General features: G+C 47.6%; 7 protein-coding genes and 1 non-coding gene; 3 read left to right on the forward strand and 5 right to left on the reverse strand.

Moving 5' to 3' along the window:
* Positions 1 to 212: 212 nt before the first annotated feature.
* On the reverse strand, positions 213 to 2,138 carry CNAG_00361 (hypothetical protein). XM_012191285.1 has 7 exons: positions 2,022 to 2,138; positions 1,900 to 1,940; positions 1,802 to 1,829; positions 1,654 to 1,733; positions 1,105 to 1,594; positions 892 to 1,052; positions 213 to 838 (listed from the first exon to the last, which is right to left on the reverse strand). Exons 1-7 carry the CDS (start codon positions 2,048 to 2,050, stop codon positions 372 to 374), a joined length of 1,296 nt encoding a protein of 431 aa, XP_012046675.1. The 5' UTR covers positions 2,051 to 2,138; the 3' UTR covers positions 213 to 371.
* A 173-nt stretch (positions 2,139 to 2,311) lies between these two features.
* Positions 2,312 to 5,185, reverse strand: CNAG_00362 (hypothetical protein). XM_012191286.1 has 10 exons: positions 4,422 to 5,185; positions 4,338 to 4,368; positions 4,167 to 4,267; positions 3,992 to 4,118; positions 3,745 to 3,945; positions 3,613 to 3,691; positions 3,399 to 3,558; positions 3,232 to 3,339; positions 2,995 to 3,174; positions 2,312 to 2,937 (listed from the first exon to the last, which is right to left on the reverse strand). Exons 1-10 carry the CDS (start codon positions 4,449 to 4,451, stop codon positions 2,380 to 2,382), a joined length of 1,575 nt encoding a protein of 524 aa, XP_012046676.1. The 5' UTR covers positions 4,452 to 5,185; the 3' UTR covers positions 2,312 to 2,379.
* Positions 5,186 to 6,123: 938 nt separating this feature from the next.
* Positions 6,124 to 12,472, forward strand: CNAG_00363 (two-component system sensor molecule). XM_012190887.1 has 10 exons: positions 6,124 to 6,804; positions 6,877 to 8,738; positions 8,786 to 9,035; positions 9,082 to 10,179; positions 10,230 to 10,310; positions 10,363 to 11,559; positions 11,609 to 11,685; positions 11,735 to 11,977; positions 12,039 to 12,085; positions 12,153 to 12,472. Exons 2-10 carry the CDS (start codon positions 6,880 to 6,882, stop codon positions 12,164 to 12,166), a joined length of 4,866 nt encoding a protein of 1,621 aa, XP_012046277.1. The 5' UTR covers positions 6,124 to 6,804; positions 6,877 to 6,879; the 3' UTR covers positions 12,167 to 12,472.
* CNAG_00364 (tRNA threonylcarbamoyladenosine biosynthesis protein) lies at positions 12,164 to 13,885 on the reverse strand. XM_012191287.1 has 7 exons: positions 13,771 to 13,885; positions 13,463 to 13,732; positions 13,308 to 13,409; positions 13,040 to 13,259; positions 12,710 to 12,975; positions 12,578 to 12,653; positions 12,164 to 12,530 (listed from the first exon to the last, which is right to left on the reverse strand). Exons 1-7 carry the CDS (start codon positions 13,796 to 13,798, stop codon positions 12,392 to 12,394), a joined length of 1,101 nt encoding a protein of 366 aa, XP_012046677.1. The 5' UTR covers positions 13,799 to 13,885; the 3' UTR covers positions 12,164 to 12,391.
* A 106-nt stretch (positions 13,886 to 13,991) lies between these two features.
* On the forward strand, positions 13,992 to 16,251 carry CNAG_00365 (lysophospholipid acyltransferase; the record flags this gene model as incomplete). XM_012190888.1 has 10 exons in its annotated part: positions 13,992 to 14,057; positions 14,106 to 14,332; positions 14,394 to 14,420; positions 14,458 to 14,584; positions 14,625 to 14,695; positions 14,750 to 15,095; positions 15,147 to 15,299; positions 15,352 to 15,450; positions 15,502 to 15,526; positions 15,565 to 16,251. 10 exons carry the CDS (start codon positions 13,992 to 13,994, stop codon positions 16,155 to 16,157), a joined length of 1,734 nt encoding a protein of 577 aa, XP_012046278.1. The 3' UTR covers positions 16,158 to 16,251.
* Positions 16,177 to 16,932, reverse strand: CNAG_12052. Its single transcript, XR_001045339.1, has 2 exons — positions 16,893 to 16,932; positions 16,177 to 16,829 (listed from the first exon to the last, which is right to left on the reverse strand). It is a non-coding gene; the product is annotated as a hypothetical RNA (non-coding RNA).
* Positions 16,345 to 18,910, forward strand: CNAG_00366 (hypothetical protein; the record flags this gene model as incomplete). The annotated part of the gene is made up of 6 exons (XM_012190889.1): positions 16,345 to 16,722; positions 16,782 to 16,895; positions 16,964 to 17,513; positions 17,566 to 18,059; positions 18,123 to 18,608; positions 18,665 to 18,910. 5 exons carry the CDS (start codon positions 16,345 to 16,347, stop codon positions 18,558 to 18,560), a joined length of 1,974 nt encoding a protein of 657 aa, XP_012046279.1. The 3' UTR covers positions 18,561 to 18,608; positions 18,665 to 18,910.
* Positions 18,762 to 19,808, reverse strand: CNAG_00367 (dynactin 5). XM_012190890.1 has 5 exons: positions 19,698 to 19,808; positions 19,446 to 19,644; positions 19,277 to 19,391; positions 19,114 to 19,216; positions 18,762 to 19,062 (listed from the first exon to the last, which is right to left on the reverse strand). Exons 1-5 carry the CDS (start codon positions 19,759 to 19,761, stop codon positions 18,971 to 18,973), a joined length of 573 nt encoding a protein of 190 aa, XP_012046280.1. The 5' UTR covers positions 19,762 to 19,808; the 3' UTR covers positions 18,762 to 18,970.
* Positions 19,809 to 19,814: the final 6 nt, after the last annotated feature.

Raw genomic sequence — 19,814 nt, forward strand, 5'->3', positions numbered from 1 at the left:
TTCATACTGTGTTCCAATTCACCTTCTGCAAAGATGGCAATCATCTGTGGCTTGTGCTTAACCCTCATTGCTAATCATCTAAATCCTCTCTGCCGGAACGATTACTGTAAGGCGGTTGCACATGCACATTCGGAGCCTCTATTGTTGTACCCACAACTTCTCGCTTCCTCTCGTTCTCTTTTCAAGTAAGTACACATGATGAGACTGTGCTGTCACCCTCAAAGAAAATATCATGAAAATAGCGACAGATATACATTACTTATAAAACTGTAAGCGTCCCAATTCACTATAATCCAGGAAGTAGCATCGACACCTTTGAGACGCAGACGGCAAGTACAACTAGATCCATCTTTAAAATACCGAAATACCACTTATTCTACCTGTGTATAGTTTCCAGGGAACACGCCCGTGACTCCATTCAATCTCCCCGTCCACCAATCCTCGGCACTTTCTGTCTGCTCAACGATTTCAATCCTATCGCCCGCGTGGAAAGACAAGTCACCTTCCGCCTGTGCCTCATAATCAAAGATGGCAGTGGCATACTTGACGTTGTTGTAGCTGGCCTTGGGTTTCATAGGTGGTGGAGGAGGGGGAGCTTTCTTGCTGACTGTACTGGTGGTCGCAACACCGGCGGCAGGGGCAGTATAGGGAGGTGGGGCAGACACAGCATGCGACTGAGGAGGTGAGAATGTTTTCTTTTCCGCCGCGCTGTAGGAGCCATATGAATCGGTTGAGGTTTTACGATCAAGCGTACGGGAGGTAGTGCGAGAAGCGAATGAATTCGCACGACCTGGAGCGCTGCTACCAGATGCGCTTCGGTGCTGCTGCAGCAACTTGGCTACGTACAATTGATTAAACAGGCGGATATTACAGGATGCTCAAGGTACGCACCTGTGGAAACGATCCTCTTGGTGATCTGCAACTCTTCAATCCTTTCCGCGGCATCACCCCTCTGCTCGAGGTAGATGTTCTCAATATCCTTCCTGGTGAGATCGTATTTTCCATCGGCAAAGGACTGCAGCTTTTCCATCATGATGTAATACACGTTAAGCCTATCCTGTGTCAGCACTGGTCGCCGTCACGCCATCCGAAATGCAAACGTACTGCATGTAGTAAAAGGAGTGGAAAAGGGGGTCAATGAATCGCGTCGCCATGCCGAGGAAATGAGGAAGCTCAGTCTTGAGCAAGTTGTTATAATGCTCATACTCGCCGGACGCAAGCTCAAAGTCCTGTTCGACCTTGAAAAGATTTTTCTCGTCACTCAGGCTCTTCTCCTTCTTTTCTCGAAGCTTGTTAAGACTGTTGTTGTGTCGATCATAATCTATTAGCTTGTGTTCCCGCTTACTGATGGTCTTGCGAATCTTCTTGCAGATTTCCACAAGCTCCTTGCAAGGACCGACAATTCGGGACTCGATGAGCTCCAGCTCGGGCAGAAGGGTCTCGCGCACTTCTTCCATCAACGTTTGGTAGGTTGTGATGTTCTGCACCGTGGTCTCTGCCTGTGGATGTTTGGCAGCGAGATTATACTCGGCTCCCATAGGGGAGAAAAGGGTCGCAAGAGATCCTGAGAAACTGGAGCCGGAAGCCAGGAGGTCTAAAAAGTCGTGTTAACCATACAAGTCATGATGGGAAATGGAAACATGAAAAGCTCACTAGAGACAGAGTCACGAAAGACCACAGAGTCTTTGTGCATCTTTTGGCAAGCAGCCTCAACAGCAGCAAATTTACGCTCACTGTGAGGCGGATAATGGTCAGTTAAAGCTTGCTCGTAGCGACACGCAATGATAAGAAAGCAACCCACTAGTCGTTGAATTCGGGATCGGTGGACTCTGCGATGATTCACAGCTGTCAGCATCGATCTCACAGTCGAACTACAATGTCTCAGAATTCCAGCCTTACTCTTCGCCAGTCCAATCCTGCTGGTGAGGTTATGAGGTGTCCTATGGTGCACAATCACACATCAGCATGCCAAGAACCGTACATACCGCATGCCCGACGATGCTTGGAAAGGGCAGACATACCTCTGTAAAGCCTTTGTAATACCCTTCATTCTGAGTGACAGGGGCTGTCAATGATCTTGGAGGGAGAGTGCGGTGTCTGAGAGAAGACAGAAATGGAAGTTGCAAGGTGGAAGTGCATTGATGGCCGACGTTGTCGGTCGACAGCAGTCAAGAGCCAGCGAGGCGGCCGGGGACTGCAGCACGCCAGCTGCGCAAAGGCGGCGGCTCTCCCCGCACGCCCCCACCCCCCCAAGCCACCATAATTTCCAGTAACACGTACTCAGCCTTTAGGCGCGCCTGGCTATCACCATGTACGAGCTAATAAATAAATGCATATATACGTACTACGACTGTACAAACGAGTACAAAACGTCCCCCTTTACACTATGCCAACACTCTTGATAACTTCGTCTGCCCTTCTTCCCTTTCCTCGGGCTCTGATAAGACCAAGCATCCTCGCCTCTTCCACGAATCTGATAAAGGTCGCATGTAGTCTATTCTCGTCATGCGTAACCCTTTTGGGTGCTTCATTACGCGACTCCTTGTCTATGTTTTCATCCTTGTCCGTCTGTTCAGATCCGACTCGGGCGCCATTTCCCTCTTTGTTCTCTTCAGTCCTCCTCTCGTCCTCCCCTTGAAAGCTGTCCAGCCAGTCCCACAAGTTAACTGTTTTCCCTGCACTTTTCCAGAGCTCAAACAACGTTTGAAGTCTCTTTAGTTCTAGAATCTGGTCTTCCTCGTTCACCTTCAGCTCTTCAAGTTCTCCCGGCTTCCTTCTTTTTTCGCTATCCATACTAGCGGATGCCGCCTTTCGTTTGGTGGACTTATGGCGGTTTGGAGACTGTTTCTCAGGGGCTGACGCAGGGAAGAAAGGTAAAATATCCTGGGGATCTGAGAGGGAGTGGAGGATGGATGTGCGGGGGGCAGGGTTGAGGACCTGCACATGGTTTAAGTCCGCATCCTGATGGTTGCCGACGCCGCTGTCAGTACTCACAGAAAACATGTCAGGATGAGGGTTCAGTTCAAACAAATCTTTCCGGGGTATCGAGGGATTTGTCGGATTTGATTTCACGGCGTTCAGCAACGATTGCACTACTCGCTCTTGGTCAGAATTTTTCGTTTTCTCGACCAATAACGCCAGGGGAGAGTTGAGAGAATGATACAGCAACAACCACTACGTTCGCACAGAGGATCAGCATCGGCGGTCATTAGAAAATAAAGGGGGTGGAACCTTTAACGTTTTCATCGCAGCCGCTACCCCTCCGCCAAGGAGTGCCTCATTAGATCTTAACTCTTCGGCCAAGTCTTCACTGATTTTGAATGGGGCTTCGAAGGAGCTCTAATTATAATCCCAGTTCAGACACCCAAATTCTATTGAAACTTGCACCATTCACCCACCCGTATTATAGAGTCGATCCCCCCTGCTCCTCTTCGGGAACGGCCTGATCTTAAGATGGACACATCAATGGAGCTTGGCTCAATGTGCCCCCACGATGATAAGAAGACTGCAGCTGACGAGACGGACAGTAGAAGCCTTACTGGAAGCCCGGCGTGAAGGCTGCTAAATCCGTTAACCTTAGTTCCGTATACTGGTCGGCTAGTAGAATCTTACGCAAGTATATAAGTAATTTCTGATAGCACAGATGCCGGCATTGTTTGTGCGTCTTGAATATATAACATAAGAGGTAATCCTTCACCATTTCAACTTCAATTGCACGATGCGAAAAGGGGTAAGCGGACTTACCCTTTCCATTCGCCTGCCACCACTTCTCGACTTCATCTATGCTTGTTCGACTTGACTTTCTACCTGATCCCAAAGTATCTCCAGTGAAGCCAATTGCAATCGATCGCAGGGCTGCTGGCACATCCGGTGCATCTCTTCCGAGCAGTGTGTAGCAGGTCGCATCCAGAGAAGTTATACGGTCGGCTAATGAGGAAGACGCATCTGATTTGAAACTTAGAAAATTCCGAAGTCCCCTTAATATGCTCACTCTGAAGAATAGCGACAGGAAGCCTGTTAGCTTTTTGAGGGAGTTGCAAAAAAGTTGTAGCTTTATTCCTCTCCAGCCAATCTGAAATATCATCCAACTGTTCATTCGTTTTTTCTTGTTCATATTCCTACATTCATGGTCAGAAAGGATCTACATTAGGAGGTTTAGCACCTACGGCCCGTGCGTCCTCATAGATCTGTAAAGTTGTTTCGTAAAGTCGATCCAACGTGTCTCGCGTCGATGAGTGGTTGTTCTCCCGATCCTCCTGGTTAAGGGCTGTCCTTAGTTAATCAAACCCAGCTTCAGCCCCAATGGAACCTTGTGAGTTAATGTGATTCTGACGCACCAGTAGGTTCGAAAGGTATCACGAATACACCCTAGTGAACTTGAGTCCGCAAGATTAATGGTAAAAACTGTAAGTATCGCTCACCTTGCTAAGAGAATGGAGCCTGTCTCCCATTGCAGAATGATTGCACGGGTCTCCCGATCAAAAGAAGGAGATGCAGGCAACTGAAAAGTAGACAGAAATAATAGCGTAGCGCACGTCAAACGTCAAAAACATCTGCAGTACTACGTCCTACACCCGACAGCCGTTGCGTCTGGCGTTGTTCGTCCGCCGTGCCTGGCATGTTGCGGGTAATTCCCCTGTCTCCCCACCCAAAAAAAAAAAACACTATTATCTGTTGATTGTTGTATAAATAATAGACATTCAATCCATAAATCGACAGTGTTATTCTTCTTTTCAACGTAAAGACCCTGTAAGCTTGTTGATAGGACAAATAACACTGTGACAGTTAGTAGTATGGGAAAGAATTCTCCGATAAGGTCAGGATAAATTTACGGGGAGATACAACGAAGACCTCGGAGGAACTGTGGTTCAAACGAGTCCCGCTATCATCATTCTCGTTAGGTGGGGTTGCGGCAGATACCTATTCCTGTCCGCCGTTCTTGATGGAAGGAAACCGCCTAGTTACCGCTTCTTTCTTTAACATCGCCTTATGTCCAGTCATTGGATACATTAATTTATTGCTCCCTCATGATGATGGCGGCTCGCAGAAGCCGCTCGTGTTGAATGACATTATTGATGAGGATGCTGATGTAACAAGGATGGCAGGATTGCTACTTGGGCACCGCATACCAGAGAAGTCTGCAATGCCAGGCGCAACAGGTCTCAAAGGTTTTGTTGAAGATCAGTATCGAGTAGACACGGAACAAGAAAACTAATTTCAAAATTTACAGTTGCATTTTCGTTGCTCGCTTGCTGTTCTCGTAGCCACGGTTTTCCAAGTGTCTGCGGGAAAATCCGTCCAAGTTTTCTTGCTCGCTGACATCTCCGATAGTGAATGTTTCCCCTGGGCAGTTTAGAAGCCAGGGGATGATTGAGAATGGTAGGATCAATATAATCCAATTAATCGATACATCCGGCGAGGCCGCCTTCCTTCATAGTACTTCCTCTCACCATCATATGGAAGTTCATGTTAACTGGTACCGGTATTTATCAATTTTCTTTGTTAAATATTGCCCATATCCGGTATCACCATTACTATTACGCTACTGGTATGACTTGGCTCTACGCCGGCTCCCTATAAAGTCGCTCCTCCAGAATAGGACAGCCAAATGGGCGTTTGATCAAAGGCAAGACGAATGATGAAATGAAGAGATGGAAGGAGGATGGAGATCACGGAAGATGGAGTAAACAGCTAATAGAAAAGACGATATACGTAGGGGATTACTTCATTACAGAAGATGGAAGGAAGCGGCTTGGAAGCACACTTTGCTTTGTTAATAAAAACTTGAGTAATAATAACCTTAAAAATGTAAAAATAAATAAATCCGAAAGCATCATTTTTTTAACTGATTTGTATTAGAAAAATCGGCGATATTTTAGCTGACACACCTAGGTTAAAAACGGACACCATTATTCCTGAGATCAGAGGTGGTGATGTAATTAGACACACGACCTGGGTAAAAATGTCGGGTGGCGGCTGAAGGGTGACGAGTGGTGATGACGAGAGAATAACAAAAGGGCGATCGAACCCTGACCTATGACGATGTTTCGCATTTCGCAAAAAGATCGGGTATCATTAAAAGGGGACTGGCTTGAGCCCTCGAGAAGGCCATCGATCTGGAACCCGGCTCCTGGTGAATTAATGACGAAAGCTTAATGCCCCATTTGCTCCCGCTAATCAGCAAGCTCGAGAGTTGTAATGATCGGATAGTGGGTCAGCAAAAGAAACCCGCATGTTCTTTTGCTTAATTAAGGCGATCAGCATCTGAGAAAAGTTCGGGTTGCGGCCCTTTTTATGATTCGAGACTTGGGCAGAGGCGGATTTCCAGTTTACAACTCTGATTTCCAGTACATGTCACGCTTGTTTCTCCAGCGAGGAGTCTGCAGTTTATTCGGTACTCGGCGTATCGACTGCCCCTTCGCAATATAACTCAACTGCTCCATACACCATCTCTCTCGGTGACACCGGAAGCCCAGCGGCGAAAGAAGACACCTACACTGAAAGGAATAGTCTCAGTCCTTTCCGTTGCTGGCGCCGATATACGCAATCAACGGGTTACTCCACCAAGCTTGATCATCGAGCTTTTCCATCCTACACCCACTCTTTTTTTTTTCTTCCTTCTCGACACCAGAATTCTACATCTTCCCCGCATCTTTTGCGTCCGTTAATTATCTGCTGGCATACTTCTGTAGGTGTTCAGCAAAGCTCGGGAAAGGAAGAGATTCCTCAGAGTGGGGAGTGTGCGAGAGAGCGAAGGTGCTCTGTTGAGGCATTCAAACGTACAGAAGTCCGACGCACATCTTGGTGAGTCGCTATCATACATCTTTAGTGCCATTAATCGCAGTTCATTTGCTCATCGTCTCTTCTCTATTATAGACTATGTCTCTCACTCCGATATCTCCTCGGCCCAACTCTAACCCTCGTGTCCCCCCGTCTTCCGCTGCATTCCTTCAGCACCTCCACAGCGACCCTTCTTCTCATCATATCACCCTTTCGGGCCATCGTGTATCTGGCCTTTCTCTGTCCCCGCAATCTCTCACCGAAGATCTTTTGGATGTTAATGGCACTTCAGAACCTCCTATAAGTCCTTCTCTCCACCCAGTATCTTCGGGCGCGAGTTCTGGACCGTCTTCTTTAGGAAGTATCGGCAGAGCACCTTCAAAACGTGCAAGACCCAAAACAGCTCCATCGAGAAATGATGAATGGACTCCAGGAAGGAGTTACGAGACAAGTCCTGATCTTCCGCCCCTCATCCCACCACAAGCAGATGAGCATTTGCGTCCAAACCCGGTTGGGGACCTCTGTACCAATGCCATGACGATAGATGAGGGATTGGCCGATGCAATGGAGGTCCTCTCAACTTCAGGAGAGCCAAAATCGTATTTGATAGGTCGGTCAGAGTCTCTGGCCGGGACGGCAGAGTCACACACGGGGCCTTCCAAGCCTTCTCCTGCAAGTATGAATTGGTCGACCTTTGCACAAGCGTATGCCCACGGCTTGTTTGACCCCAACAAAGTCCCTAATCCTCCAACGCCGAATGATACTCCTACCGACTTCCAGTCTGCCCGATCATCTCCTGGCCAAAAATACTCTTCAATTTCCCCCAACCACAAATACTCAATGCCTACCGTCCCACATAATCGTAGCGAAGGCAGCTCCGAGAATTATAGTTCCAAAAGTTCAAAGGACTCAGTATCCACGAACGCGAGTTCGGCCCCCTCAACATCAAGCGCATCGGCGAGTGGAAAGCAGATGTCCATGGCGGCATCGCTTGCTGCAAGGAAGAAAGCATACGAGCTAGAAAATATCCGTAATAAGCCAAATGGCCTGGCGTTAAATACCGACAAGCTTTCTCTTCCTTCGTATTCTCTAGCCGCCGCTACAGTACGCATGGCGTCAACCAGTATCCTCAATGATCTTGCGCCTTTGTCTATGCCTAGCCCTGAGCGTGAACTCACTGACCCACTAGCTTCTGTTGTATCTTTCGATTCCTCAAGTACAAATAAGGATAGTGCCCGCTCCGACCCTGGATCGTCAAGGTTTCCTTTGCACCATAGCGTTTCGAGTGCTGCGAACCCATACACATCTAGTTTGCGATTACCTACTATTCAAGCAAGCCCCGTGACGACGCCCCTTGAAGGCCCACACAGGCCGAAAGGTAAAGATAAGTCTTCTCCGCGAGCACGCCACGGCATAGTTAATAGCCGCATTCCCTCCGCTTCTGCTCCCCTAGAGAAGACTGCTGAGGCAGAATCGTCAACAGATTATTTTGGAGCCGCTGCGATCGCTGCTGTTTCTCCGCAAGAGACTGATTCTTCATCCACAGCGACTGAACCCACTCCGACAGCCTTATCTTTGGAATTGCGGAAGACAACACCTCTCAGGTCCAACTTTGTGGTTCCTGAATCGTCTCCGCGGCAACAGAAAGACCCTTTGCCGCCCTTTGTCACCCCTTCAGAACTCAATCGTATTTACGATCAGTATGGCTGGCTGCCGGCTCCTTTACCCCCTGACGAAGCAGCGAGACGAAGAGCTCTATACAGATTTAGCATACTGCATACTGCTCCAGATATCAACTTCAATCGCATAGCACATATGGCCAAACTAGTATTTAACCCCAAAGCTGTTCTCATCACCTTGATAGACAGTGATACACAATGGTTCAAGTCTCAAAGCGGTTTCACTGTGGAGCAAGGGGGAAGAATATCTAGCTTCTGCGCTCATACGATTTTACCAAGGTGGGTGAAGTTCGAAGAGGCATAGAATTGGTTGACCATTTCATCAGAACTGATGAACCGTTTGTCGTACTGGATACATCGTCGGACTGGCGATTCGAAAATAATCCCAACGTTGTCGGACCGAATTCCATTCGCTTCTATGCAGGCGCACCTTTGCGAACAGCGGATGGCTTCAACGTTGGCGCATTGTGTATTTTGGATGACAAGCCACGTACAGAGTTTCCCCCACGGTCACGTTTGATTCTTAAGGAATTTGCTGCTGTTACTATGAGAGAAATGGAATTATGGCGAGATAAGGTAGGCATTTTTAACTCGATATTTGGCGTATCTAAAAATGTGGTAGCTTCAATTGCGAGTTCGAGACAAGATTCAAACAAGTATGGAAAAGTTCACTCGTGAGTGCTTGGAGATGGATAGCGCCTCGTCCACTTCCGATGCGCAAACGGTCAACAAAATGGAACATGTCTATTCCCGCGCTGCACAACTTGTCTGTTCCACCATTGGTTTAGACGGGTGCTTTATTCTGGACATCTCCCAGATTGAGATGGTACAAACGGATACTCCGACGGGCAAGAAGTCTATCTATCGGGCCAACCCATATGGTGCGGCTGAGAACACTTCGCCAGTGTTGGAACGAAGCGAATCGTTTGGACCAGTCAACCCGTTTCCAGTCCTTGCGGCTGTCCCCACAGCAAAAAGCACTCGCGCTCTTACATCATACGAACACGAAAAGCTTTCAGACTTCATGCAAAACCATCACGATGGCCGAATTTTTGAAGGTGCAGCGCCTCAATGGATTAGGTATATGTTCCCTCAGTCGTTCCGCTACGGTATGGCCGTTCCGATCTATGGTGTAGATCAACAGCCATTTGCGATGATTTGTGCGTATACTGCTAACCCGGAAAAGCAATTCTTGGAAGGATACGAATTGCAGTTCCTGCGTGCAATTGGTGTCATCATTTTGTCAGCAGTGCTCAGAAGGCGTATGGTGCTAGCAGACAAGACGAAAAGCATCCTTATCTCCTCAGTCAGTCACGAGCTTCGTACGCCTCTGCATGGTATCCTTGCAGCTGCGGAGCTTCTCAGCGATACCCAGCTTGACTCCAACCAACTCTCCTTCCTCAAAACTGTTCAAACATGCGGTAACTCACTTATTGAAACAGTCAATCATGTCCTCGATTTTACAAAACTGAGTGGTACCCAGAACTGTAAGGGTTCTCCTTCGGACTTGGGCAAAGTAAACTTGGCCGCGTTGGTGGAGCAGACCGTGGAGGGATGCTGGATAGGCCAGCGAGCGAGATTTTTCATGGGCGACTCAGATATCGGAAGCTTCTATGCTCCACCTGCACCAACTGGTATCGTACCCAAATCAAAGCGGGCGCTGGTGGGAGAGGAACTATCGCATGTTGAAACGGTTGTGGACATTGACATGCGGGAGAAGGTAAGGAAACCATTCATTCCACGGCATGATTTTCTGATGCGTTTGAACAGGGTTGGATGGTACGTTGCGAAAAGGGCGGATTGCGGCGAGTCTTAATGAACCTCGTGGGAAATTCTTTCAAGTTCACCAAGGTAGGAATACGATTTACGCACGTGAAGCAGGAGCACTTACAATATTTTTCAGAATGGTTACATTCAGGTTTCCTTACGTGAAATGCCTCACGAGCCAGGATCGAAAACGATTCCAGTGGAGATGACTGTCGTCGATACTGGTAAAGGTATCGGCAAAGATTTCCTCAAAGACCAGCTGTTCCATCCTTTCTCCCAAGAAAATCCGCTGCAGACTGGTACAGGCCTCGGGCTGGCAATCGTCAATACGATCGTGCGATCGGATAGCGTCAACGGGAAAGTTGATGTGTGGTCTGCCGAAGGTGTCGGAACCGAAATCAAAGTCACGTTTGACGTAGAAGTGGTTGATGACGACGATGGACAACCATCAATATCATCCAATTCATCTGTTGTGTCAGCTACTTCCACCTTCGGGCATGGCTTATCGGTTTCATTTGTTGGTTTCAACCCAAAGCACCAGGGCCACATGCTTTCATGCGAGGTTTTCACTCGTTATGTAAATTACTGGTATTTCAGCATCGAAGATCAGCAACGTGCAGACATCCTCATCGTGAACGAGCTTGAAGGGCTTGCAAATCATCCCGTGGCGGCTCAGAAACCTATCATTCTTCTCTCTGTACAGAGAGGTTTTGAATCTACTGCCCTTGCTGAAAAAATTAATCGTGACGGAGGTTTTTGTCAAGTTGTCTACAAACCAGTCGGTCCTACTGCCCTTCAGAAGGCCCTGAATGCTGCTGTTCACTGGATTGAGGAGCATGATTCGTCAGATAAATCAGATATTTTAGGTGCGAACGGTATTGGCATAAATCTTGCAGGAAACTCTGATCGCCCTTCGATCTCGCGTGGCTCTTCAGGAGAAAGTCATGAATCGCACTCCACTATCAGTGAGCTCTCAAGTGCTCGGTTCAGTCAACAGAGCAACGTCAATTCGCGGCTTCCACTTCAACGCCGCAGGTCTGAGGAGAATGAACAAACACCCATACGACCGAGCATGGCGCCACGAGGGATGACATATCATTCAAGTAGGAAAGTGCAGCGTAACAGCAACAATTCGGCTGGCTCGACACCTTCGCAGGGGCCACCTTCACCTACATCATCAATCCCAACCATTCCTTTAGCGGATGGCGGTGTCATCCTCAAGGCAGCAACGGTATCAGCAGAGGCGCCTAGGAAACAGAAAATGGGCAGGGTGATGGTCGTCGAAGACAATGTAATCAATCGCAGGGTTCTAGGGGCGTTTCTGAAAAAGAGGGTTAGTCCGAAAGCAGACGAACCTCGTGTTGTATGCTGACTGTGTCCAGGGTTTTGAATATGCAGAGGCGGTGGATGGACAGGCAGGCGTGGAGCTCTTTGAGAACGCACCTCCTAATTATTGGGAGTAAGTTGGCGGAAGATGTATGCCAAGCCCGTGCTAACATACTTCACAGCGTCATCCTTATGGATATATCGATGCCGATCATGAACGGCCATCAAGCTACGCGTGCTATCCGACGTATTGAAGCGACACGCAGGAACAGTCTGTCTGATATACCTATAGTGCCTCCGCCCAGCAAACCGGTGACCATTTCATCCCAGAAGGCGGTACAAGCACGAGTCAAAATATTCGCCTTGACAGGGTTGGCGACCCCAGATGACAAGAGAGAGGCATTTTGGAGTGGCGTTGATGGATAGTAAGTCTCAAATAAATCATGATAGCAGAAGTAGGGTGTAGGGTCTGATGGTGTGTATTAGCTTGGTGAAACCTGTATCGCTGTCGAGTTTAGATATTATCTTTAAGAGTAAGCGTCTTTGTAACCCGGATGATTCGAGCTGTATGACAATCGATATTGACGAGCCCATCTTCAGAGATTGGATTTTGAAAGTCATGACTTTATACTACTAATTTATAGGATTAATTTTGTCTGACACTTTCTATCGTTGGTCTATTAGCATCGCATGTTTGTACTATGGATTAGCGGAAGGCCGTAACCAATAGGAGTGAATCTGCATGTTCCGATGTTTTCTTTCTTCCCCTTTCCCTTTCGAGAATATAGAGTTACAATGACATATACCGGAGTAATGCAGATATCTAAACTGAAAATGGCTCACGCTCGCCAAGCCACATGGACGGCGTCGGTCCTATATCGTTGAGTAACGCCCGTCTTTTCTAATGGCATCGTATGACCCATTCTGAAAGCGAGTAATCCTGCTTGGGCAATCATTATTCCGTTATCGATACAGAAACTAAATACAGATCAGTCTCTACAATTTCCAAGAGTAAAAAAGCGTACCTCTCGTCAGTTGCAAACACGCGTCCTCCCCTTTCTTTGGCCATGATACCCATCATCTCCTGTAATCTCAAATTACCTGATTACAACCGATCGATGAATCATTGTGAACTTTTACAAAGGATCAGAACTCACAACCAACACCGCCAACAATCAAGACATCTTTCGCTCCCACATGAGCCATTGCTCTTTCAGTTATCTCCACCAGCATCGCAAAAGTGGTCTCTTGCAGTGAAAAACAAAGATCATATGGCGTAATTATATCTTCTTCGACATCGTTGATTTGATCCCAAGAGCGGTAGCGTTTGTCCTTCGTATAGGCCTCAACGGAGTGTAAGATACCTGCTAAAGATACATCCATGCCCTTCGTACCGTAAGGAAGCTGGACTAGACGCTTGCCCCTATTGGCCATACTGAGTCAGTACAGACATGTGGTATTACCTCATACAAATCTAATATACTCACTTTTTTGCCTCTTTTTCAATGTTATACCCAGGGCTCGGATCGTTCCTCAGGCCGATAGCTCTGGCAAAGCGATCTAGACAGTTTCCGATAGCTATATCTAATGTCTCGCCGAAGATGCGATAGCGTTGCTGAGAGTACGCGATGACTTGGGTGTTGCCGCCCGAGACATATAAAACGATGGGGTTATGAGAAGACGTTATTTGGCGACCCATTTCAATGTCTGGAAATGTGTTAGCTGACATCTTGTTTCAAATTCAACATCACTTACGGCCAACACAGTGATTGACGCCGACGAGGGGGATGTTGTGAAGTAAAGATAACGTACGGGCGACGAGCGCTCCCACTTGGAGGGGCGTACCCATGCCCGGACCTTATTTTATGTTCATCAGCACCAATGTTTGTAATGACTGTGGATAATATTACCTTTGGTAAAGGCAATGCAATCGAGATCGCCCACCCTGACGCCCGCCTTTCGAACAGCCTCTTCAATAACTCTGACAACCCATTCTCTATGATGTCTGGCGGTATCTGATGGCAGGAAACCTTCGCCGGGAGGAGTAATGTACGTGTGTCGAACGTTTGAGAGTACTGTGACTAAAGTAGGTCCACCTTTGGGTGAAGGAGAATGTGATATGATGCCGCATCCGAGTTTATTTGCTGAGCCTTCTATACCGAGAGCGAGGAGAGGGCGGGCTAGGGATGTCAGACAGAGCATGAACGAGAACACTTACATGGTCTGTGAAGTGGTGATTGTCTCATGGCTGGGCCTGAGGAATTGGGATGGAACGAATAGGAAGAATCGAGAGGTCAACGAGTATAATGACTATTGAAAGAGGACGATTGCAACAAGTACCAGTACAACAACATAATTAGGTGCCTTGAATAATTGTTGATTTTCTCGTCATTTCCGATGACATCGACATTTCCATCTTCTCTTTCCACATCATACACCATGTTCTGGGACCCTCTATTCACAGAACTTTCCGACATAGTCGGAGCTCCCACAGACCAACTCAAGGTCAGCATACAATCTTACCCGCACGCACACCTCGCTCACACCGCACAGCTCATATTTTCCCTCCTCGTCGCATTTCCACTCGGCTCCATTTTCGTCCGTTTACCTTCAGCCCATCCCAATGTCGCACATCTTTTCTCCATCACTATCTCTACTATCTTCCTTGTGCTCCTCTTGGGACTAGGCGGGGGAATGCTACATATGCTCTTCAGCTCGCTAGGGACCTACGCCATCGTGAACGGCATGAAGGGCAAGAACATGCCGTGGGTTGTGTTTGCGTGAGTTGCGCATGATGTTCTAGGTCGGCAAGGAGGCAAAATGATTAACGGTTCCATGTAGATTTGTTATGGGGCACTTGTTGTTCAAGTACGTAGCAGGCCCATGGACATGACTAACCATGTAGCCACATAAAGCGATCTGTTTTAGGACTCCCCGCCTCCACGATCGAAATCACAGGCAGTCAAATGGTGCTTGTAATGAAGCTCTCAACATTTGCATGGAACATACATGATGGAAAGAGAAAAGAAGAGGTGCGTTCGAGCATTTTGAGGGCGAGAACTTACAGCGCAGGAGCTTGATACCAATCAATTGGCGACGAGGCTTACGCAAATTCCCAGCGTGGTTGCTTTCCTGGGTTATTGGTGAGCTATTTTGTAAAAACGTCTCCCTGCTTTGAATGGCCAACGTTTCAATAGCTTTTTCTTCCCTTCTGTCCTTGTCGGGCCCTCCTTCGATTACGCCACGTACGACGCCCTGATTCACAAACGACTCTACAGTAGCCCACCTGCTGGCTCCTCTCCAGAACAGGCAAAAGCCACCAAGAGCCGAATCCCATATGGTCGTAAGAGAGTGGCGTATCTTCATCTCGCGATTGGTTTGTTCTTTCTGGGAGTTTATGCCCTGTACGGCGATAAGTACAGTTATGAGAATGTCTTGAGTCCCATCTGGACTGGCTGGGGATGGACAAGGAAATTCGGTTTCGTTCAGCTTGCAGGGCTGCTTGCCAGAACAAAGTACTATGCAGTTTGGAGCTTGTCAGAGGTGGGTTCTCTGCATTGACGGAGGTGCTAAACACCGCTCATTTCATCATAGGGTGCCTGTATCCTCACAGGCATTGGCTTCAACGGTTATGACCCCAAGACTGGGAGAACCTTATGGAACAGGGTGCGCAATATCAATATCAAAGGAATTGAGACCGCAGAGAGCTTCAAAATACTCTTTGACAGCTGGAATTGCCGCACCAACGTGAGTCAACTGCCCGCGTTTGTTACGTGGCTCATTTATCATTGTTTTATAGGTTTGGCTTAGAGATGTAGTTTACAAGCGAGTTACGAAGAAAGGAAAGAAACCAGGGTTCAAAGAAAGCATGGCAACTTTCTTGACCTCTGCATTCTGGGTAGGTGATTCTTTGACGGGGGCGAGCTGCAACTAATCAGTAGCGACTTAGCACGGCATCAGTCCGGGCTACTACCGTAAGTTTCGAATGTCCTGGCCTTTGCTAATCATGCAGTGGCCTTTTTTATGGGCGGCCTCGTGACCTCTCTTGGCCGTCAATTTCGTCGTTATGTCCGCCCATATTTCCTTCCTCTCTCCGGAACAGCGCAAACTGGTCTTCCAAAACGGATATACGACCTCATTGGCTGGATTTCGGTGCAATCCACACTCAATTACCTGGTAGCGCCATTTCTTTTGCTCGATTTCAAAAATTCCATCGACGCTTGGAACAGAATGTACTGGTACGGCCATGCCGCAGTCATCATCTCCATGTGTTTCATGTCGTTCGGTGGGCGTAAAGCTCTGAAACGAGGTCTAGACAAGCGCAAGCCCCGAATCACACCTAGTGTCAAGGTCTCGCCACCCTCACCGCCCGTTGACAGTACACCACCTCCACCACCCGAGGACGAGATGGACAGTACAGACCTTCGATGGGTGAAACATGCTCTGGACAATCCAGAGTACCAGGATTCAGGCGAATCCGTCGCTATGGGAGTGGCGATTCGTGACCATGGTTTCCTGGACAAGTGGATTGAGGGCGAGGAGACGCCGGGTGCGACACCTGGTGGAACTCCGAAGAATGAGAAAGACGATCCTCTGCGAAAGTGATGTGCGATTAGTGAATGTGGGATGATGATGCATGAAAGTGAATAGATGTAGAAGTGAATATAAATGCGTATTATACAAGCTTGTTTGACCTTTGTTTGTATGTTTGTGTGTGGATGAGGGTCTGAGCGCGTTTCTCGCTTTCTTGTTCGTTGCTGCTCTATACCCCTTCCTCCCCCCGTCACCAGCAATGATTCCCTGTATGGCTCTCTCTCGCCCATTCCCACCTCACAGGAAGCAAATCTCCTCCATCACCCAACGTACTCCGCCCAGCCTTACAGAGGGCAATGCGTGGAACAGTCTAAGAGACAAGAGCGACGATCAGATCACGACAGATGATCTCGTACAAGACCTGAGAGGTAAATGGGACTTGAAAGACAAGGTGAATCCTTTAGACATATGCAGTTTTGTTCCAAAGCACTTGCTGATGGCCAGTTTGGGTTTGAAGATGGTAGAAAAGATCGAGATGCTGGAAACTAACCGAGACAAGCTTGAGAGAGATATTGGCGAACTCTCTAGAGCCATGGCGACTTTACAATCTCGATTCGATGAGTCTCTCAACGAACAAGCAAGTTAATCAGCATAGCAGAAAGGAATGGTGCTGATTTGTGTTCTCGTTCGGTACAGAGCCGTATGGAAACTGACCTCATAGAGCGCAACGAGCTTCTGGACAGACTGCGTAAAAGAGTGTCAGAGACTGAAAGGCAGGTCAAGGGGGCTCAAAAGCGGTATACTGACCAGGCGAGTGAATATAACGAAAGCCTCGGTTATAGTGATATATAACTTATACTCGTTCTTCTGATAAATAGGAAACGGCTTTTGAAACCGAACGACGCGCCTTCCAAGCTCAGGAAGATCACCTTCGGGCACGTATAAACGCACTCCTATCAGCATCTCGCAAAAGTACAAATATACCAGCTATAGCTGTGCAGCGATGCGAAGACGATACTATATCATCATTGAAAGATGAAATTGCCTCCCTCAAACTGTCGTGTACGACCCTCCGGGCCAAAAACAGCACTCTCGCCCAAGATATGCAAGAACTCAAAAACTTGAATAACGCTCTAAAGGAAGATAAGGAGGCTTGGGAGCTCTTTTTGAGGGAAAGGACACTTGAAGGAGATATCAGAGAAATGGGTGGTCTCTTGGATGCCGACCAGTTGCAAGACAGATATGAAAGACACGAACCAGAGTCATTGAATGAAGAACTACTTCTGGAGAGTCCATCAAGCAAACGGGGCAAAAAAGCCAATGATGCCAGTTACTCGCCCCGTAATGGGCTAGATTTGGCCTCTGAGCTGGGTATCCTTCACGAAGAGGGGGAGCCGGGATACCTGCAGAAAGACATTGACGCCGAGGGTATGAGTGCGGAAGTTTGTGCTATTATATTGACGCTAATCACGGGTTTCAGCATTGAAGAATGAGATCAAACAACTCAAAGACACAAACAAAGCCCTCAATCTTTATTGTTCAAAGGTATTGAGGCCCTATTCATTTCACTTGCCCTATTCATTTCAACTTGTACAGTCGCTAACAAAAATGGCTACTAAGATAATTGACCGCATCATTGCTCAAGAGGGATTTGAGCATATTCTTTCAGTTGATTATAAAACCGGCCGAGCTGGTTCACGAAACGTCTCTGCCGTTCAAACGCCTTTCAAAGGTATTGCCGCCTCTTTAGCTCAGGACTCTTCTAATGCAGAAATGACCTCACAAGCCTCTGCAAGCTCTCAAAACTCCGCTTCATTAAAGGATAAGGGAGGCAGACCATTAAGTATGATGGTGGCTAGAGCATTCTTTGGAGAAGCTGGGAAGACATCTGTTGTTGGAGAGGTACCATACCCTTCGCCCCTCACTACCTCAGTCGAACCGCCCAGAGTTACTGCAGCCAAGCAAGAAAAAAAGGTAAGTTTTACACCTTACTATTCTACACGCCTGTTTGCCGCTGCTCATCGTGATTTGTGGAAGGCTCGCCGAGGCTTCTCTCTTGATTTTCGTTCTTTCGGCTTTGGTGGAATCACAACCCCCGAGTCTCCCAATCCAGCTTTGCGGCCCCTTACTCTCGCTTCACGCGCTACCAGCGCAACTTCACCCTCCGTGCAAAAAGAAAAGGGAGCCACTACCTGTCGCAAACTTGAACCTACGGAAGAAGATGAAGAAGACAGACGAGAGAGACATAGAATGGAAGCAACCCTAAAGCTTATGGGGATATCCAAATCTGTCGATGCAAGTAATGGTCAAGATAACATGAAGACAAAAAGTCCTGACAGTCGAAAATCACCTTGGAGCCGAATATATTCCACTATAGGCTCCACCGAACATACCTTTGCCGTTGACAACATCAATCCAGCGGCTGCACAAACTGCCCTCAACGAGTATGACCAACGAGAAGCGGAGCGTATGTGAAGTCTTGCTCAAGGTAAATCAGAAGCCATATATACCACACCACCGCGAGTGAGTATGCCCAGAAGACAAAGTTCTAGCAAGGAGAAAGTGACGAGTGTAGGCAGAGTGAATACGCTTTGGAGTGTGGGATCGTCGAGCAAGCCGACCAGCATGGATGTTACGAGGAATGGAAAGTAATGACCATCTGAGCTGAGCTCAAGCGCTCTGTTCATTACGATGGTCACATACCAAACGACTCATAAGAAATATTTTTTCCTAGTGCGATGATGACTTTTATGTGTATAATGATTAATGATCAGTAATCACATATAGGCGTGGTATCCTATCTGTACATCTTTGCGATACAGTACCAGTCAAGTGCTTGTACAAGTTGGTCTAGTGAAAGCCATGATAGCTTGAGTTTTGGCACATTAATGGGCGGGACGAAACCGTTGATAATAGCTTTTACACCTAGCCTCCATTGTTTCTTGATACGTTTCAGGAAGAGTGTCAACCATGCGGCCTAGAACGCGTCAGCGAGTCCGAATCTAGAGGGAAACTAAAAGCAACTAACCAGGATTGCCTCCCCAAACAGACATGGAGGCCACTACTGTCCCTTCTGGGAGAACAGTGTTTGGAAGGATAACCGCCAAGTCTTTTATAACAACGAATTTCCCCTAAAAATGGTCTCCGCATTCAGATCCAATCCATAAAATAGAAAGAAAAAGTGGACGCACGATGATACTTCCCTCACCAATCTCCACGCAGCTGCCGATTTGCGCCGCTTCAATGATACAATTTGGTCCTATGTGAGTGAAGTCTGCTATCCGCACAGGATAGAACGTGAACGTTCTGATTTGTTTGATCAGTAGACGTATGGGGGATGGTCGTAGTGTTAGGACCAACCCTTTGTACATCTTTCCTGGCGGCCTAATGACCGCCCCTTCCCCTATTAAACAATATCTCCCCACTGATATAACCACATGTTGGCCTGCGGTCGATCTTCTTAGGTCTCCGCGGAGTATGGAGGAAGTCTGGATGATAGATTTACCGCCCAAGACTATATTTGTAGCTCCTGCGATGAGGGCTTTGCGTGATACCTTGTCTATGTAAGATGGCGTGAGGTGGTGACGCTGTATCGGGAGTGACGATGCTTACTACCCGTGTCAGTCTCTATGTATGTTGACCTGTCATATGTGATTGCTGGGTCGAATGCGCCCATGATGACCCATTATCCGCACTGTAGATATTATGGTGGACTGGTGCTGAGAGGAA

The sequence above is a fragment of the Cryptococcus neoformans genome, chromosome 1 (genome assembly GCF_000149245.1).
Source record: "Cryptococcus neoformans var. grubii H99 chromosome 1, complete sequence".
Taxonomy (NCBI): domain Eukaryota; kingdom Fungi; phylum Basidiomycota; class Tremellomycetes; order Tremellales; family Cryptococcaceae; genus Cryptococcus; species Cryptococcus neoformans.

Excerpts from the sequence above, each read along its gene's own strand:
- CNAG_00363 (XM_012190887.1), top strand. The coding sequence starts at position 6,880 with ATGTCTCTCACTCCGATATCTCCTCGGCCCAACTCTAACCCTCGTGTC. Across the intron at positions 10,311-10,362 it reads ATTCTTTCAAGTTCACCAAG|AATGGTTACATTCAGGTTTC; the intron begins GTAGGAATACGA and ends AATATTTTTCAG. Across the intron at positions 11,978-12,038 it reads TGGAGTGGCGTTGATGGATA|CTTGGTGAAACCTGTATCGC; the intron begins GTAAGTCTCAAA and ends GGTGTGTATTAG.
- CNAG_00362 (XM_012191286.1), bottom strand. The coding sequence starts at position 4,451 with ATGGGAGACAGGCTCCATTCTCTTAGCAAG. Across the intron at positions 4,369-4,421 it reads GGCTCCATTCTCTTAGCAAG|GGTGTATTCGTGATACCTTT; the intron begins GTGAGCGATACT and ends CAAGTTCACTAG. Across the intron at positions 2,938-2,994 it reads CTCATCCTGACATGTTTTCT|GTCCTCAACCCTGCCCCCCG; the intron begins GTGAGTACTGAC and ends AACCATGTGCAG.
- CNAG_00361 (XM_012191285.1), bottom strand. The coding sequence starts at position 2,050 with ATGAAGGGTATTACAAAGGCTTTACAGAG. Across the intron at positions 1,053-1,104 it reads CACTCCTTTTACTACATGCA|GCTTAACGTGTATTACATCA; the intron begins GTACGTTTGCAT and ends GACACAGGATAG. Across the intron at positions 839-891 it reads CAAGAGGATCGTTTCCACAG|CCAAGTTGCTGCAGCAGCAC; the intron begins GTGCGTACCTTG and ends AATTGTACGTAG.
- CNAG_00367 (XM_012190890.1), bottom strand. The coding sequence starts at position 19,761 with ATGGGCGCATTCGACCCAGCAATCACATATGACAGGTCAACATACATA. Across the intron at positions 19,217-19,276 it reads TTGGTGAGGGAAGTATCATC|GGGAAATTCGTTGTTATAAA; the intron begins GTGCGTCCACTT and ends GACCATTTTTAG. Across the intron at positions 19,063-19,113 it reads TGTTTGGGGAGGCAATCCTG|GCCGCATGGTTGACACTCTT; the intron begins GTTAGTTGCTTT and ends GACGCGTTCTAG.
- CNAG_00364 (XM_012191287.1), bottom strand. The coding sequence starts at position 13,798 with ATGAGACAATCACCACTTCACAGACCAT. Across the intron at positions 13,410-13,462 it reads TTGCATTGCCTTTACCAAAG|GTCCGGGCATGGGTACGCCC; the intron begins GTAATATTATCC and ends ACATAAAATAAG. Across the intron at positions 13,260-13,307 it reads CGTCAATCACTGTGTTGGCC|ACATTGAAATGGGTCGCCAA; the intron begins GTAAGTGATGTT and ends ACACATTTCCAG.